Source organism: Perca fluviatilis, chromosome 23 (assembly GCF_010015445.1).
Source record: "Perca fluviatilis chromosome 23, GENO_Pfluv_1.0, whole genome shotgun sequence".
NCBI lineage: Eukaryota > Metazoa > Chordata > Actinopteri > Perciformes > Percidae > Perca > Perca fluviatilis.
Genome location: NC_053134.1, coordinates 7,030,847 through 7,048,093, shown reverse-complemented (window position 1 = coordinate 7,048,093; position 17,247 = coordinate 7,030,847). Strand labels below are relative to the sequence as shown.

At 40.3% G+C, this 17,247-nt stretch overlaps 1 protein-coding gene across 3 annotated transcripts; it reads left to right on the top strand.

The window, feature by feature from the left end:
- c23h12orf56 (chromosome 23 C12orf56 homolog) lies at window positions 1-16,882 on the top strand. Of its 3 annotated transcripts, none has more exons than XM_039791519.1 (14): window positions 1-445; window positions 872-1,052; window positions 2,663-2,678; window positions 6,160-6,367; window positions 6,477-6,632; window positions 7,394-7,482; window positions 8,607-8,751; window positions 12,024-12,118; window positions 12,400-12,489; window positions 13,056-13,128; window positions 13,201-13,275; window positions 13,548-13,625; window positions 14,401-14,582; window positions 16,345-16,882. In XM_039791519.1, the coding sequence occupies exons 1-14, from the start codon at window positions 194-196 to the stop codon at window positions 16,454-16,456; spliced, it is 1,752 nt and encodes a 583-aa protein (XP_039647453.1). In that variant the 5' UTR covers window positions 1-193; the 3' UTR covers window positions 16,457-16,882. The 3 variants fall into 3 exon arrangements, with proteins under 3 accessions (XP_039647453.1, XP_039647454.1, XP_039647452.1); XM_039791520.1 differs by having other exon boundaries at window positions 6,157-6,367; window positions 13,207-13,275; XM_039791518.1 differs by having other exon boundaries at window positions 6,157-6,367.
- Window positions 16,883-17,247: the final 365 nt, after the last annotated feature.

The following is a 17,247-nucleotide window of genomic DNA, read 5'->3' as shown; positions in this document are numbered from 1 at the left end:
AAGCGAGACAGCGGCAGTTTACCTGCTCAGTGTACGTTAACGGGACAGAACGAGCACCAGCACCTGCCCGGTTAGTTTCTATCTACGTAAAGTTTTAACCTAACGGATGGAAAGCGACACCGGATCACCTGCCCGGCGCCAAAGTGGAGGTTAGCGTCACTAACTTGTCTTTAACTGCTCCGCCGGTACCGCCATGGCTCGGACCGGCTCCGGTGCCCTCCTCTCCCGCAGAAACATTAAACTGGACTCCTTCCTGAAGCGGAACACGGAGCGGATGGTGTACGAGCGCATCCGAGCCTATGAACCGTGCGTTGTGAAATCGGCGACCATCAATAAGGTGTATATGCATGTGGTGCTGAGCGACGAGCGCGTGTACCTAACCGAGTACCCACCGCGCACGCTCACTGAAGCCTTTTGCTTCAGAGACGTGCACGACATCGAGCTGGTGAGTTTACAAAATCACATTCTACTTTTTCAATGTAAAACTGCTTCAACACTGTGACTACAGCTGAAAGAAATCAATTAATCGATTAGTGGGTTGCCAGAAAAATATTCACTAGGACTGTGACTAAGGTGAATTTCATTCTTTTAATAATTTAATCTATAAAATGTCAAAAACTGTATAAAAATGTCTAATTACCAGATCTTAATGGGACATTTTCAAATGCAAGTCCATATCCCATCTAATTTATTTATTTAACTACGAATATTTATACATCCTTTATCTGCCTGTTTTGTATATTTTGTTGATGCCAAAAAATGAAGTGAAATCTAAAACACAATAAATAACGTGACTTTTTTTTATTAAAGTCATGAGACGCTGTACATTCTTACAGATCTTTTTCTGTTTCATCCATTTCATCTCTTCAAGGTCAATGACCTCCCAGATTTCCTCCGTGGGAAGGACCGGGAACTCTGCCAGCACATTCGAATCACCTACATCACTGACAAGCCTGCAGCGAGGGGCTGTGATTGGCTGAGAAGAGACAGGAGGGTGGGACTTCCTCCTCGCAGACCAAGCCTTTACCCAACAATAACACAAACCTTAGAAGGTAAAAAAAATAAAGTTGTTTTAAAATGTCCAATTACTAAAATAATTTACAGCTAAATGTTATTGTCCAACAAACATGAACAAATAACGTGTAAGAATAAAGACAGTGACACATTTATTGTTGCTTTAGCTTTGTACATCAGTACATTGGGTTGGCAAATTGGGCTAATAATGACAAGGTTGCGGCTAAGATCCCCGTATGGGCCAAAGTTTACAAGGGCGGCAGTGGCTTAGGAGGTAAAACAGGTTGTACACTAAGCGCACGTATTCATACATGAAATGTTTTGGTTATTAGAGACTGGCCCAATATTCTCTTCCCCTGACCTGTGACCTGTGAATGACCTAACGTAGACTAAGCTTTCCCTTTGTCTCAACTCAACACAACATGGTGTTTCTGGAAATTCCACCACAATCGCAGGGTTGGTGCTTCCTCCTGCCATATTTTGAAATATCCTAGAGCAATATGCACGCTGAACCCCCAGATTGCTCCAGATGGCCCAGCCAGTGCCTTGCATGGCTGTTTTGCCGCCTTTGGTGTGTGTGTGTGAGTGTGTGAGAATGGGAGATTTAATGAAAAATTACGACCTGCAAGGCACTAGATACCATTAACAATGAAATAATGTATAAAGGTGTTATAAGTTGGTTTCTTTCAAGTGTAGGATGCAATCTCAAGTGTGCATGTCTTGAAGTGTATGTTTTAATTCATTTGTTTTTTTGTCCATGTTTTTTTAAATGGAGTCTGGTGGGTTTAGCGCTAGCAACCTCAGAGCTGTTTCTGATTAAACAGAAAGGTCTTAAAGAGGTTTTAAAAATGCCTCTTTATGTCTCTGTAGGGATCCTTTCCATAATGTTGTCAGACACTGTGAAAGGCACAATAATCTGAGCCTTTCAGTGGCAAAAAAAACAGCACTTTTAGTGGACCAAACTGACGCTGAACATTTGCCCCATAGGGTTACATTGCAGCCCGGTCTGTGGCTGCTGGTTACAGCGTTCACGAATAATTTTGGACCAGTTTCAAAGGTTGTTGTTCCTATCAGTCAATTACACACAAAAACACAGGAAAATAGGGTCCAGGTTGGAAAAACACAGTAGTTACCTTTTAACTTAGTTGAACTAACAGTTGAATGGTAAGTGCTAAAAGCAGGTGAACTGTCAGTTGATTAGTGAGAGGTGAAAGCAGCTGAAATGTCAGTTGCCTAATTAATAAAAGCAGTTATTTTCTTCTTTTGCTTTTATTTTATAGTGTCAAATTATAACAGACATTCTATCAGGACACTTTACACATAGCGTAGGTCTAGACCAGCACTGAAAGCAGCTGAAGCGTCGGTTCAAGTGTCAAAAATGAAAGCAGTTTAATTCAGTTTAATTTGGTGTTAAAGCACTGGAGATCGTTGAAGTGTGTGTGTTGTACGTAGTTAAAGTGTCAGGTGATATTGTAAGCAGTCACAGGGGTTAAAATATGAGTTACTTCTAATCTGGATATTTTTTAATATGAAAATCTGTAACAAACAACAGCAGTGAAGCTCATGTGTTCTTTTTTCCTGATTTATTTCCCTTGATACCTTTTTAAGTGTAACTCTAACCCTCCTGTGTCTTTTATTTCCCCGACAGGACATCCTGTACACAGGTGAGCATTACACACACAAACACACACACACTGTCTGGTTAGTCAGATGATACCCATGTAGGGAACCTGAGACTGACTGGCAGCTTTTACTTTTCAACCAAGTATCAAACACTCGCCTCCTGCTGACTTTAAAGGTGGTTCGAAAATAAATTATCAATCCAATGACTGAATTCTTGCTTGCCTGAACTCTACTGTGAACCAAATGCTAAATTAGAGTTTCTTTCCATCAATCACTATTTTTAGTCACAATTATTCTTCAATCATTTGACGCTTTAGACTTTCAGCTGCCCTGCACTGCAACTTTATGTGTCTAATTTATTATTTTTACCCCTCCTATGCTGTACAGATTAGATCGACCGATACTGTTTTTTCAAGGCCGATACGGATTATTAGTAGTAAATGAAACCGATAAACCGATATTTGCAACCAGTATGCCTTTACAGTGAAAATGAAATCAAAACTAAGATTTTGGAATGTTACAAACTCTAACACAAAACTGTGTTTAGATGCTTTAAGCACTTATTTAATACATTAGAAACTTTCAACATAATACACAATAAAAGATAGTCAGTCAGTGTTGTGGGCGAGACATTAATGGCGTTTTTACATTACATGGTTTATGCTCAACTCGCCTCGACTCACTGTGCGTCCGTTTTCCATTGCAGATTTTAGTGCTGCTCAGCGTGGCTGGTCGTCATAGCGGCACCGCAGTAAACTGCCTTGACCCGTTCTCGTAATACATCCACGCGTGACCTAACGCGACACACACACACACACAGAACGTTGAAGGTGTGCTGTTGTTGCCACAGCCAGAAGACATATTTTGTTTCAAATGAAGCTGGAGGTAGCAAAAAAAATAGTTTATCTGACTAAACTATTAAAAAATGGCAGGTTTGTTCAGTACACCCCTCTGTCGCTTTCACGTCACCTTTTGGTATCGCCTCAGCTCACTTGGAACCTCGACTGAGGTGGTACTAAAAGAAGTAGGTAGTACTTTTTTTCGTAATGGAAAACCTAAAAAAGGCGAGTCGAGCAGGTACCATGTAATGGAAAAGCGACTTAAGTCAGACTCAGTGGTGAGTGAAACCGAAGCAGAGGGACAGACGCAGAGCTGTAGCCGAGCCAAAGTAGCGCACTTTTTAATTAATTAACTTTATCGGTTGTCGGGCAAATAAAACGCCAATACAGATCATCTGCAGGCTGCCAAAAAAACCTAGTACAGCTTCTGTCTGGGAGTCACGGAGACAGACAAACTCTTTAAGCTATAAAACCTTTACAGCTATTTTTGTCTGCAGGGCTACAAGAGAGAAGGAGGGTTAAAGTTTAGGGGCTTAAATACCTGTGTGCGTGCGTGCATGTGTGTGTGTGTGTACGCGCGTGTGTGCGTGCGTGCCTGCGTGGGTGCGGTGAGAGACTAGTGTCCTCACTAAAATACCAAAACATGTCACAGAAAGTTAAATCTCTTTTGGTTGCGTTAATTGAAAGCTGCCTCACTCTGCCTGACTCTGGAATGTGTCTCAGGTAGCTCATGACTTATTTAATAAAGGGAGACATTTTCACCTCAGTTCCCCTGCTCCTCATTGTCATTGTTCACTGAGGAATTAAAAAGAAGTACCGCGATCGACAACCACAATTGTATTTGTGTCTTTGATTAAGATCCAAAATGTATTTGTTTGTTTCCAAAAATAATTGTCATTATCGACTAATTTGCAGATTATTATTATTATTATTATTTGAATATTAGAAAACAGCCAGAAATGCGTATCAAAAGTTCCCAGAGCCCTCGTCTTCAAATCGATTGTTTTGTCAAACCACATTATTATTAACTATTAATATTTACTATCTTACGTGGAAAAGAAAAGTGGAAATCTTCACATTTAAGAAGCCGAAGCTGCAAATGTACGGCATTTCAAACATTTACCTTCATCAGACTTTTTAATGAATTGTTCTTTACATCCAGTTTTTTATTTTTTTATTTGGTCGTGTCTTTAATTCCTCCGTGTTGTGTGTTTGCGCGTCAGTCGGAAAACAGTTTGTGGACTGTGAAGAGACGAGAGGATGGAGATCAGATTTACTGTCATTGAACACCGACGTGTTGTTTCCTGGTTACAAAAAATGCCAAACTGCTTTAAGGATGACGTGTGTGATGTAAACTCCGGAAAGTGTAAACGCTGTCTTAGGCTTATCTGGCTTTCAGCTTGAGTGTAGTTCACCTCTGGGATGTCATTAAACACACACACACACACACACACACACACACACACATTCAAAGAAGTAATGATCGATCTTTGGGGACAGCAGTTTACAGCCATTGAATAATTATGTTCAAATTACTGAGCAGCTGCTTTACTGTCAGCAAAATGAGAACCCACACTTGGCTGTAATGCGCTCTTTCTTTCTTTCTTTTCTTTTCTTCGAACATGTAAAAGAAAACATAAAAATCAGGTCATTCAGAAAATAATAATATAGATAACATAGATACATCATAAGAACACTTTTTGTTGTTGTTGTTGTTGTTGACATGTCCGGAAAAAAAGAGTGGTAATAAGTATACACTTATTTAACCGCACCCCTTTTCCATAAAACATTTTTAATTATTTAACAAACTTTCTTTGTCATAATGTTTTCTTTTCTTTTTTGTTAGTGCTGTCAGTTAAACACGTTATTAACGCTGTTAACGCAAACCCATTTTAATGGCGTCAATTTGTTTTAGCGCGAGATTAACGTTCTTTTTGACCTAGCAAATTTTGTAGTTTTTTTCACATGCTGTTGCAACAACTAGTAACGTTAGAAAAACTACAACACCACACCGGATCTAGCTAGACCGGAAACTTAACAACAGCCGACCAAAGAGTAGCAGGCTAACGTTAGGTTTTGAGTGGATGGCGAGCGCGAGACGCCGAAATGGACGCCAATAAGATTCTGAATGGAAAGTTTACTTTTAAAAAGTTGCCAAATGGTTCCATTGGCAAGACCAAAGTGATGTGTGTGTTTTGTCGTTGTGAACTGAGCTATCATCGCAGCACGTCCAGTCTGAAATATCATTTGATGACCAGGCACACAGCTGATGCCAATTCTCCGCCCCCTCGTCAAAGCCAGGCGACAAACGCACAAAGCAAGCCGATCCACTTTTCCATGTTGATAAGAGCATTAAAATGAGAAAAAATAATGGGACAAACAGAAATCAAGGGACATTTAGAATAGATAAAAATGTGCGATTAATTGCGAGTTAACTATGACGTTAATGCGATTAATCGCGATTAAATATTTTAATCGTTTGACAGCACTACTTTTTTTAAAATCTTCCGATATTTAACTTTAAATACTCATCATCAGCATCATGCTCAATACACATCAGTAAAAAAAAAAAAAAAACTTGGATGGATTCAAAATGGAGAGACAATTTTACATATTTTCCTCATATCATGCAGCCCTAATCTCATCCATCTCTTTCCTTTTTTCCCTCCCTGTGTATCAGCAGCCCCAGTGAAATGGGGACAGAGGAGGTTCACATGTTACCACCCACACGTTCTGCCTCCTGTCCAAACCCGGAGACTCTGGGCCTCCTGAGGGTCCCACACCCTCCCACCCAGTCTGTCTCCACAGCACCCTCCCTCTACTCACCCAACGGCTCCCCCACCTCTCCGTCACCCTCGAATCACAGACTGAACATCCCTGACACTGGCCAGGTACAGACTGCGTTAAGCTCCTTTTTCTACTTTTGGTTTAAATCATTTAGGGATACAAAATGGTGCAGAAGATGACACCCCATTGCGTGTTGATAATGTGATGTTCCAGCTCCAGAGAATGATCGGTTCAGTTCTGTCTCGCCTGCTGAGAAGAGACTGTGCGAACAGCGGAGAGGAGAGGGAGGCTGAGCTGCATCTTTACGCAATATCACACACGTCCAGACTTTACCTCCATATACAGAGCTCATGGAACAGCTTCATTATTGTGAGTGATGATGGAGGCAAGCATAAGTCTGGTGTAATTCTATGTTTTTTTCCTATTTCCAACAAGTCCCATGAAAAGACCAAAACCAACAATGTGTTAGTCCGTCTCTCAGTACTTTCCCACTTCTCGACCTTTGTCTTAGCTCTCAGTCTATTGGTTCCTACCATAGACGCAAATTTTTAAAAACAGCTTACTGTTTCATTTTTTTTAGAAAGGCTCAGTGATTTCCTTAAACAGCTGGTCACTGTAGTTTTAAGCAAACATTACTCAAACAGCATTTGTTGGGGACTATTTTCAGCTGCGGATTAATCCGCATTTGGTGCTCTAGTGAGTATTTGTGGCAGCGGGATGGTGTATGTGGGATTGAGTCAAAAATAGACTACAGAGTGTGTGTGTGTGTGTGTGTCCATGGTAATGAAGGAACAATTGAGCTCTGTGGCACACAGGAAGAAGATAAATCAGGCTTTGGATACTCAGACAATACTTGTTAGTCGGGTCAACTCATTGTTGAGTTTGGTCTTCATGGGATTGGTTGACAATAAAATGTAGTAAATCACCTGTCTAATTCTTTAAAAGACTGAAAGACACCAGTTTAGCATTGCACTTCCATAACGTGTGTGTGTGTGTGTGTGTGTGTGTGTGTGTGTGTGTGTGTGTGTGTGTGTGTGTGTGTGTGTGTGTGTGTGTGTGTGTGTGTGTGTGTGTGTGTGTGTGTGTGTGTGTGTGTGTGTGTGTGTGTGTGTGTGTGTGTGTGTGTTCAGAGGTCCACTCTGTTGTTAGACACGCTCTACAGAGGGAGGTGCAGTGCCTCGTCTGACTCCTCTTCTAGAAAGCAGCTTCCTGCCATCAGGTAACTGAGCTCTGTTGTAACGCAGTGCAGGACTATAACAGTCACAATCATTCAGGGTCTTCAAAAGTCTAAAATTTCTAAATCAAAATGTTAGGCCTTAAAAAGTCTTAAATTCGCTGAAGTGTTGTAGGTCATAAATAATTTTCAGCAGGTCTTAATTTTCCTACGTCTATGCAAAGCTACCTTTAATTGCTCATTGAAATGTTCCCACAGCGATTTAGAATTAAAAAAATTATTCTGTGGTGTTGTAGTTGTTTCTGTCGCTAGTCCAAATATAATTCTCTGTATTACGACTACAAATGAGACCAACATGCAACTTATTTTGCAGCCAATCTAGACACCAGTTCTATAATGCCAATGAGGAAATCGGGGAATTGTTTCAGGCAATGGCTGTGTTTGAAACCGTTCCCTATCACGGAAATAGTGCACTATATAGTGTGTTCGCCATTTTGTAGTGGTGTTTGAATTCTCTGCGGTTAATTTAATTCACAATTTAGTCCACTGTAAAATACCCGCAATGCACTGCTAATTTGAGTGTACATACGATGTACCCTACAATTAACTCCCGTATACCACAATGCAACGTGGGCGCGTTTTCCCAGAGGAGGAGAAGAAGAAGAAGAAGCAGAAGTCACCGTGAAAACTGAAACGGAACAATGGAGCGGGCCTTCGTTTCTAAACAGTGGAAATTTATCATGCAACATATTTACATGACATTTGACTATGCTCCTGAGTCCTAAATGCTCGGTTTGTTTCAGGGACGTATTAGAAGTATTATTTACATGATGCTGGGCGCGCCCGCCTCCCTCACACAAACAACGGGCGCATCTTCTGACACGAGTCACGCAACGATGTGTTTTCAGTAAGTGTCCGAAATCTCGTTTAGTCGTCCCCTATATAGTTCACTATTTAATAAACGCTATATAGGGAATAGTGAGTAAGTGAATGAGGGAACGGTTTCAAACACAGCTAATGTTTCCGGATTCTGACATCTGTTGATGTCATGATATAGGTCTTAAATTTCATTCATAATGGTCTTAAATTTGACTTTGTGAAACGTGTAGAAACCCTAATCATTGTTTATAATTTCTGTGATTTCTGTGTGTGTGTGCGTGTGTGTGTAGCTGCGAGCGGACAGCTCACCTGTTTGGTCAGCTGAGCTCTGAGCTCCTGCAGGAGGGGATCCGTGTGGAGAGTCTCTACCTGCTGCTGCAGGAGCTGAGAACTGCTGCTCGCCATAACGTCGCACTACGCCGACTCTTCTGGAAGGTGAGCGGTTCAAACATGTGTTTTGTACTTCTGTACTACTGTAAGGACCCTCCTTAACGTTATTTATTCATTTGATTATTTTTAGCAACCAATAAAAATAATGGGGAAAACAAGTTGAATTTCTTTCAAAAATACTGCTTTCAAACTCCAGGTTTTTTTTGTTGTTGTTTTTTGTGTCATATTTAAATGTTAAAGGTCCCATGACGTGGTCTCTTTGGATGTTTTTATATAGACCTTAGTGGTCCCCTAATACTGTATCTGAAGTCTCTTTTATATAGGCCTTAGTGGTCCCCTAATACTGTATCTGAAGTCTCTTTTATATAGACCTTAGTGGTCCCCTAATACTGTATCTGAAGTCTCTTTTATATAGACCTTAGTGGTCCCCTAATACTGTATCTGAAGTCTCTTTTATATAGACCTTAGTGGTCGCCTAATACTGTATCTGAAGTCTCTTTTATATAGACCTTAGTGGTAATTCTAATACTGTATCTGAAGTCTCTTTTATATAGACCTTAGTGGTCCCCTAATACTGTATCTGAAGTCTCTTTTATATAGACCTTAGTAGTCCCCTTAATACTTATAACTTTTAAAGCTTAGTGGTCCCCTAATACTGTATCTGAAGTCTCTTTTATATAGACCTTAGTGGTCCCCTAATACTGTATCTGAAGTCTCTTTTATATAAACCTTAGTGGTCCCCTAATACTGTATCTGAAGTCTCTTTTTATATGAACCTTGGTGGTCCCCTAATACTGTATCTGAAGTCTCTTTTATATAGACCTTAGTGGTCCCCTAATACTGTATCTGAAGTCTCTTTTATATAGACCTTAGTGGTCCCCTAATACTGTATCTGAAGTCTCTTTCCTGAAATTCAGCCTTGGTGCAGAATTACAGCCACTAGAGCCAGTCCCACAATGAGCTTTCCTTAGGATGTGCCATTTCTGTGTCTGTAGCTATTGAGGAGGAGAGAGGGGGGGGGGCAAGGTGGAGAGAGGGGGTGTGGCCTTAACTGCCACTTTGCTCGTTTGAAAGCCATGAGGTCTCTCTCTCATGGGTGGGCTAAATTCTCTGGGTGGGCAAAGCAGAGAAAGGGGAGGTAACCTTGCTCCTTATGACCTCATAAGGAGAAGATTCCAGATCGGTCCATCTGAGCTTTCATTTTCTCAAAGGCAGAGCAGGGCTCGGTTTACACCTATCATCATTTCTAGCCACTGGGGGACCATAGGCAGGCTGGGGGAATGCATATTAATGTTAAAAAACCTCATAAAGTGAAATGTTCATGCCATGGGACCTTTAAAATAACACTAGCATTTGTATTTTTGTAAACAAAAAAATTTTAACTTTTTGTTTTTAGTTAAAGCAGTATTTATGAACCAGTGGAACGAAATTTCGTTCATATGTACACTCTGTATGTACAGTTGAATGACAATGAAATGCTATCTATCTATCTATCCATCTATCTGTCTATCTATCTATCTGTCTATCTATCTGCCTATCTAAATAACAATGCATCATATTTTATGAGCTCATATGTTTTGTATGTATGTTCTGATCAGTAAAGTAACTAGTAAATACCAATTCAGCCAGGACCACTTTGTCAATAAATAGATTCATTCATCTGCAATTTGTATTTGGCGGTATGGCTCTGTTCTGGGGCCTTCCCGCACCTTCATGTGCATACATGGAAAGCCTTAAGCGGGGAGAGCAGCAGTGGCAGGACCCCCCCAGGGTACAGAACAGAGCAGCATCAATGATAGCAGACATGACATTGATTAAGTCAGACAACAAATATAAATTTAAAAGGAGGAGCTAGCCTAGAGGTGGGTTGCAAGCGCTAGCCGAGATGCAGCAAGGTAGGCTGGGAAAAGCCTACCTTTTGGAAATTTTGGATTTGGAAATCCAATCATATTACTTATAGGAGGGAATCAGCTGAGCCATCAGCTGGCGTGCTGGCTCAGGGACTGCCTGCTATGAACTGAGATAATAGCCAAGCTTAAAGTGATAGTTCGGATTAATTTCACCCTAGGCTGCTTTTCACCTTGACCTTGAGCCAAACAACCCCCCATAAGTTTTTTTCCCCCTTGTTATAATGTTGGTCGAGTTAGCGTTCTCAGCTGGTTAGCTTAGTGCAGGCGCTAATGGATCCACGTTTGTATCTCTTAAATTTCCCCACTAATAATGCCCGAAATGATACCAAACGTCTACAGTACTACAAATAGTTTCTGTACTTATAAAACGAGGCATTAGAAAGTTTGTAACGACACCAGAAGTATATTTAAATAACACTTGCCTGATGGATACTCCTCTCGGCTGTTACCGCGCTATTGCACGAGATCACGCACCGAGCACAACATCTATTGCCGGAAGAGAATACTAAGCGAGTGAACAGCAGAAGCAGCTACTGCAGCGTGAGGCGATAGGACAAGATGCCACACAGTTGTATATATCCCGGCTGCGGTTTAAAAGCAATAGATGTTGTGCTGGGATCCAATTGAAGTTGTTACTCTCAATCAACCTTTAAAAATACATGAGAACCAAAAAGAATTTCCTCACAAAGGCACGCTCACATACAGACCAAAAGCAGAAAAGATCAATCGATTAATCGATTAGTTGCCAACTTTTAAATTAATCAATTAGTCGGTTTGAGTAATTGTTTTTAAGACAAAAGTAAAAATTCTTTGATTCCATCTTAAATGTGAATATGTTCTAGTGTCTTCTCTCCTCTGTGACAGTAAACTGAATATCTTTGTGTGGTGGACAAAACAAAACATTTGAGGACGTCATCTTTGGCGTTTGGGAAACATTGATCCACATTTTTCACCATTTTCTGACATTTTATAGACCAAACAACCAAACGATTAATCGAGAAAATAATCTACAGATGAATCGACTATGAAAATAATCGTTAGTTGCAGCTTGCAGCCCTAATCGGTTTGAGTCATTTTTTATTAAAGAAAAGTATTAAAAGATATCTGATTCCAGCTTCTTAAATGTGAGTCTTTTCTAGTTTCTTCAGTCCTCTTTGACAGTAAACTGAATCCCTTTGAGTTGACATTTGACATTTGAGGACGTCATCTTGGGCTTTGGGGAACACTGAATTTGTCATTTTTCACAATTTTGACATTTTATAGACCGAACAACTAATCGATTAATCAAGAAAATAATTGACAGATTCATTGACAATGAAAATGATGGTTAGTTGCAGCCCTACGGACCAAAAGCAAGAATAGACTAGAGTTGATATGGTTGTGAGGACTTTCTCTGTTGTGTTTCAGTCCAGCGAGGTGTGCGTCTTCCTGGTTCAGACTCTGGAGGAATCTCTGCACGGCTGTCAGAGCCTCAGTGGAGTCCACACAGAAGATCAACTACTGTAAGCTTTAAATACCTCTAATACAATCAGGGCAAATTGGCCTTTGAGGTTATAAGCTGCTTTGTGTTTACACAACACACTTAATGGCTATTTAAGAAGAAAGTAAAAATGTGTGCCTTGTATGTGAAGTGCAAGCCTGTGTGCACTCAATTTCTGTTAAACCAGAATTGAATGAGTTCACATGGTGACAGTAGTTGTTGGTCCAGAGACTAGTATTAAATGTTAGTATAGCATGTAGTATATTGTGGATAAAGTCTCACCAGCTCAATGCTTCTGTTCAGACTGAGCACTCTGGTCGTGCAGACACTCGCCGCCATGTTCAGAGAGACGGACGTCGAACCAGCCCGACTCAACCTGCTCTCTGCCAAAAAGTAACCATCCCACCTCTCCTCTGTCTCTTCCAGGGGTGTCAAACTCATTTTAGTTCATGAGCCACTTACCCCTTATTTGATCTCAAGTGGGCCAGACCAGTAAAACACACGTTTCTGATGCCTCAGAAACGTTATCTGCCACAGAGTTTCTTGTCAGCTTGATGTTGGCAAACGCATGTTGCTTCTGCTACGACAGCGTTCTAAGGCCATTGGAGGAAATAATAATAATGTTACGGAACCGGGAGAGAGGGGTAATAATCTGAGAAAAAACTCTATTCATTTCTAAGATTAAAGTCGTAAATTTACGGAAAAAGAACTTGGATATTCTCTGAGCTTAAAGTGGTAAATTTGGAATTGGAATGAATTACTTCTCTGCAATTTTCACACTTTGCAAAGTCATCCAGTGGGCCTGATTAGACCCTTTGGCGGGCCGGTTCTGGCCCACGCGCTGTATGTTTGACACCCCTGGTCTATTCAAATACTTAGTCCTTTAAAACTTTAATGGATAAACCTTGTTTCTGCTGTAAACTCCCTTTTTAAAAGTAATGTTTTCTCTCTCCCTGCAGAGGTGCCCTGGCCTCCAGAATGCTGCTTGCCTTGATATGTGATGCAGAGCTACAAACACAGGTTGACTGTGAGGTGAGCTGCTCTCTACTCACCTTAATATTTTTATTAATTTAATCTGTTGTTAACGTGACCCTTCTCTGTCAGCTTCAGGCCTTACTAGCTGAGTATCTGGATGCTGCCTGCTCTTTGCTCTTCGAGCTGCTGCTTTTAGGCCACGAGGTGAGTTATAACTGCAGGTTTACAAAAGTAACAGTTGATGTACTTTTAACCTTTCCCCTTACTTTAATTGTTTGAGCACTGACACTGCTAATATTATACTCGCATCTATACAATCCTTAACTGATAATCTCATCATTTTGGGTAAAAAAAACTTTTTTGCCTGTCTATAACAATTATTTGACCGATGCATATTTCATATGTGTATAATGTGGGGGAAGTTCAGCCTGTGACTTCACACTTTATTGAAACCTTTCTAATCCTTTTCTATTTAGGCCAGCAGATGTTCCTCTGCCGACAACTTCCTGTCTGTTGGCTGGATCCTCCGCGTCCTGCAGCCTCATCCTCACCTGGTAAATGTTCCCGCTGTCACTCTGTTTAGTAGAGATGTCCCGGGGATCGGTGATGGGTCCGAGCCGGGCATATTAAAAGGATCGGTATCACCTAAAATACCAATCCTTTCGTTACAATACATTCTGTATACAATACACAAGACAATCAACAAAAACAAGCAAGACAGTGCAACCATACAATTTCACACACACACACACACACACACACACACACACACACACACACACACACACACACACACACACACACACACAGTAGTTAAATAAATGTCTGAGAGAATAAAAAGCTTTTGAGTTTGCTTTTGAATGTGGACACAGTTGTGTTGTACCTGTGAATGACCTCTTCATGTTCTTATAATCCTCCTTGGCTACTAGCAACTGCTTGGAGGAGGGGTGGGGGTGGTGCGCGATCACGGATCATGTGGATGCGACGACAGCTTTGTTGTCATTAATTAGAATTCCTCATGGGGGCGGCAGAAACTAGGCACTATAGCTTTAAGCTGATCAACTTAATAGTTTTGAACCAGGACCTCCTGTATCTGGATCAAGTAGCTCGTGAAACATTTCTAATTTAATGTGCCAGATATATGTATTTTATCGCCATTTACACAATATTAAAGGACTTTAAAAAAAAAAACTTCAGGACACCCCTACTGATTAGTTCACTCCACCACAGAGACACTGGGACAGATTGTATGGTAGGGGCAAAGCTGTGGGCTGTGTCATTAAAACTGAAATACAGTACTTTAGAACTGGTCTCCTCGTCTCTCTGCAGTTGTCCTTCATCAGTTACCAGGCCCAGCAGGTGGTGCTGGTTTTGTCAGACGGGCAGGAATCCTTTCTCAGCCCCTTTCAGTCTGTTCTGCTGTTCCAGCGCTGTCGCCTCCTGCTGGCCTGCCTGCAGTACAACAGCCAGCTGGCACAGCACCTCCGATCCCACTTCAGAGAGGAGTTCAGGTTTGTGCTGCAGCTCTTTTCTGCTCAAGATTCAGGATGGTGATTAGGGCTGGGTACCGATGTCAATACCTTTTAGGCACCGACCCAATTGCCTCCTTAGTATCGAGTATGGAAAAATGCCTCGTCATTCAATACCTAAGGATTAAATCTCATCAGTAGAGAGCCAGTAAGCATGCAGCATGCTTCTACAAACATCTAATAATGCTTGTGATTGGCTGTCTAATGTTAATGTCATAGAGGCAGGCAGGAAAAACTCTATGTTACACACGTAGGAGTTGAAAAATAAATAAAAATGTTTGCCGTAATGTTGTAATTTCTTTTTGTTAAAATAGATTTTATAAAATTTGTATCGAAAAAAGTATTGTTAAGGAACCAGTATCGGAGTCACGGTATACATAGGTATCTGTTATGGATTGAAAATGTATGAACGATACCCAGCTCTTATGGAGATGGATAAAGGCTGAATTAAGAATAAAAAAGGAAAGATTGCCAATGACAAAACCCATATCATCCCAGTGTTAATGTCAGCATTTTATCTACAACCGCGAACTGCAGATTAGGTTGAGGAGTCAAGTTAAGTGGTGGAAGAAGTACTAGGATCCTTTATTCAAGTAAAAGTAGAAAAACCTAAAAAAAAATACTCGATTGCAAGTAAAAGTCCTGAATTTATAGTGTTTAAGTAAAAGTACAGAAGTGTTATCAGCATAATGTACTTAAAGTATCAGAAGTAAAAGTACTCATTATGCAGAATGATTTCTTTCAAAGTGTTATATTATTATATAATATTATGTTGTATCACCATGTAAGTGTATTTTAATGTAGTAGATCAATGTGGAGCCAATTTTAGATATTTTGTACTGCTGGGTAGATTATAGTACAGGTTTGCACCATTAAATTAACATTGTCTGTGATTTAGTGCAGCCATCAACATTTGATACTCTTAGTTATATCTGTGCATCGTGTGGGAACTGATATTGTGATGCATGTTTTGAAATAAAATAGTAAGTTAAGTTACTAAAACTAAAGTACCATTGTGCCACTGAGGCCAATGAATCAAGGATTTCCTTTCGATGAAAAAGGAAAGACATTTTAAACAACCTGTTCAGAGATTACTTTTGTCTTTACTTGAAAGTCCAGTGGCTTTATTTTGCTCCTTAAAAGTCGATTTCTGTGCCTGTCTGCAGTACAACCTGGTTTATTAAACATGTTTTAAAGCTTTAGTGCGTAGCGTTTTGATATTAATGAACGTCCGTTACATTCAAGCCATTGCCAAATGAGTTGCTACAAAGCTAATGAAGACTATCAGCTCCACACAACTCTCTCTGGATTTCTCAGTATGGCTATGCTCAGAAGAATGTGTCGTCCGGCGACTTTCCCGCGCAGAAACTCAAGTGAAGAGTCCATCATGTTTTTTTAATCCTCCGTGTCCTCCTTGGCTACTAGCAACTGCGTGATCACGGAAGGCTTGTATCATGTGGACGCACCGACAGCGGTGTTGTCGTTACTTAGAATTCCTCATGGGGGAGTTTAGAAACTACGCACTATAGCAGTAAAGTGATTTCACGTATTGGTTGTAAGTCTACGTATATACTGCATCATATGTTTTTTTTCACGTAAAATGTTACTATTAATGTCAAATGGAGTAGAAGTTAAAGTAGCATGTAATAGAAATACTGAAGTACAATTTGTGCTTACAGTACTTGAGTAATTGTGGTTAGGATGTATTGATCTGAGTTGAAGGATCTCTGTTTCTTCCCTGCAGGTACTCTGTGAAGCTGTCATGTGCTCAGGAGAAGCTGCCGCCTCATTACCCGATCAGCCGGCCGACTCTTCGATTGGTCCAGCAGATCCTGACTCTTATTTTGCACAGATAATCACACACAAACACACGTGCACTTACACCTGAAGACAGGACTGTGACAGTGTGTGCCTTTACCAAAGTCTAAGTACTTTTTCTTCAGTACTTTTAGCTGTATATTTCTGAGTTTCACCGCTGCAATGAATGAACTGAGCAGTAAATCTGCTGCGAATACAGGTTAAAACGAATGATCGCAGCAGAAATATTGGCACTGCTTTCTACCATGTGTATTTGTTTTGTTGAGAAGTGTTCCTATAATGCTGTAAAGCAGAAATCTTCTGCAGGTTTCATGAGGGTTAGCCGTGCTTTAAGCTAAATGCTAACATGTTAATGTTTAGTGTTACCAGGATATAGCGTTTACCATGTTCACCATCTTAGTTTGGCGTATCAGCAACATCTGCTAACAAGCATTAAACACAAACATTCCTGTTGTATGACCATTCTTCCCTTTGTTTGAATTCTGCCTTTTGTGTATATATTGGACATGAAGATGTGTGTCCGATGTTTATAGTTGAACCTGTAAATGTGCAGTCCTCAGCTGATGTGCGTTCTAAATAGTAGTAAAGTTGAAGGTGAAGTTGTAAACGTCTTAGTAACAAAGAAAGAAAGAGAGCAATTTGGAATAAATTAGTTGGATTAAGATCAATCAATATTGTTCGCAACTAAGAACAGAATAAAAAAAATGACACAAAGATTTTTGAGCATTAAACATACGTAGAATTTAAATACAATTATGAACCTGAAAATGAGCATAATATGAACACTTTAATAATATTCTTAATACAGTATATAATAAAAATTGTTCTC

Coding starts and splice junctions, on each gene's coding strand:
- c23h12orf56 (XM_039791518.1), top strand. CDS start 194: ATGGCTCGGACCGGCTCCGGTGCCCTCCTCTCCCGCAGAAACATTAAA. Junction 7,483..8,606: donor AAGCAGCTTCCTGCCATCAG/GTAACTGAGCTC, acceptor GTGTGTGTGTAG/CTGCGAGCGGACAGCTCACC. Junction 8,752..12,023: donor TACGCCGACTCTTCTGGAAG/GTGAGCGGTTCA, acceptor GTTGTGTTTCAG/TCCAGCGAGGTGTGCGTCTT.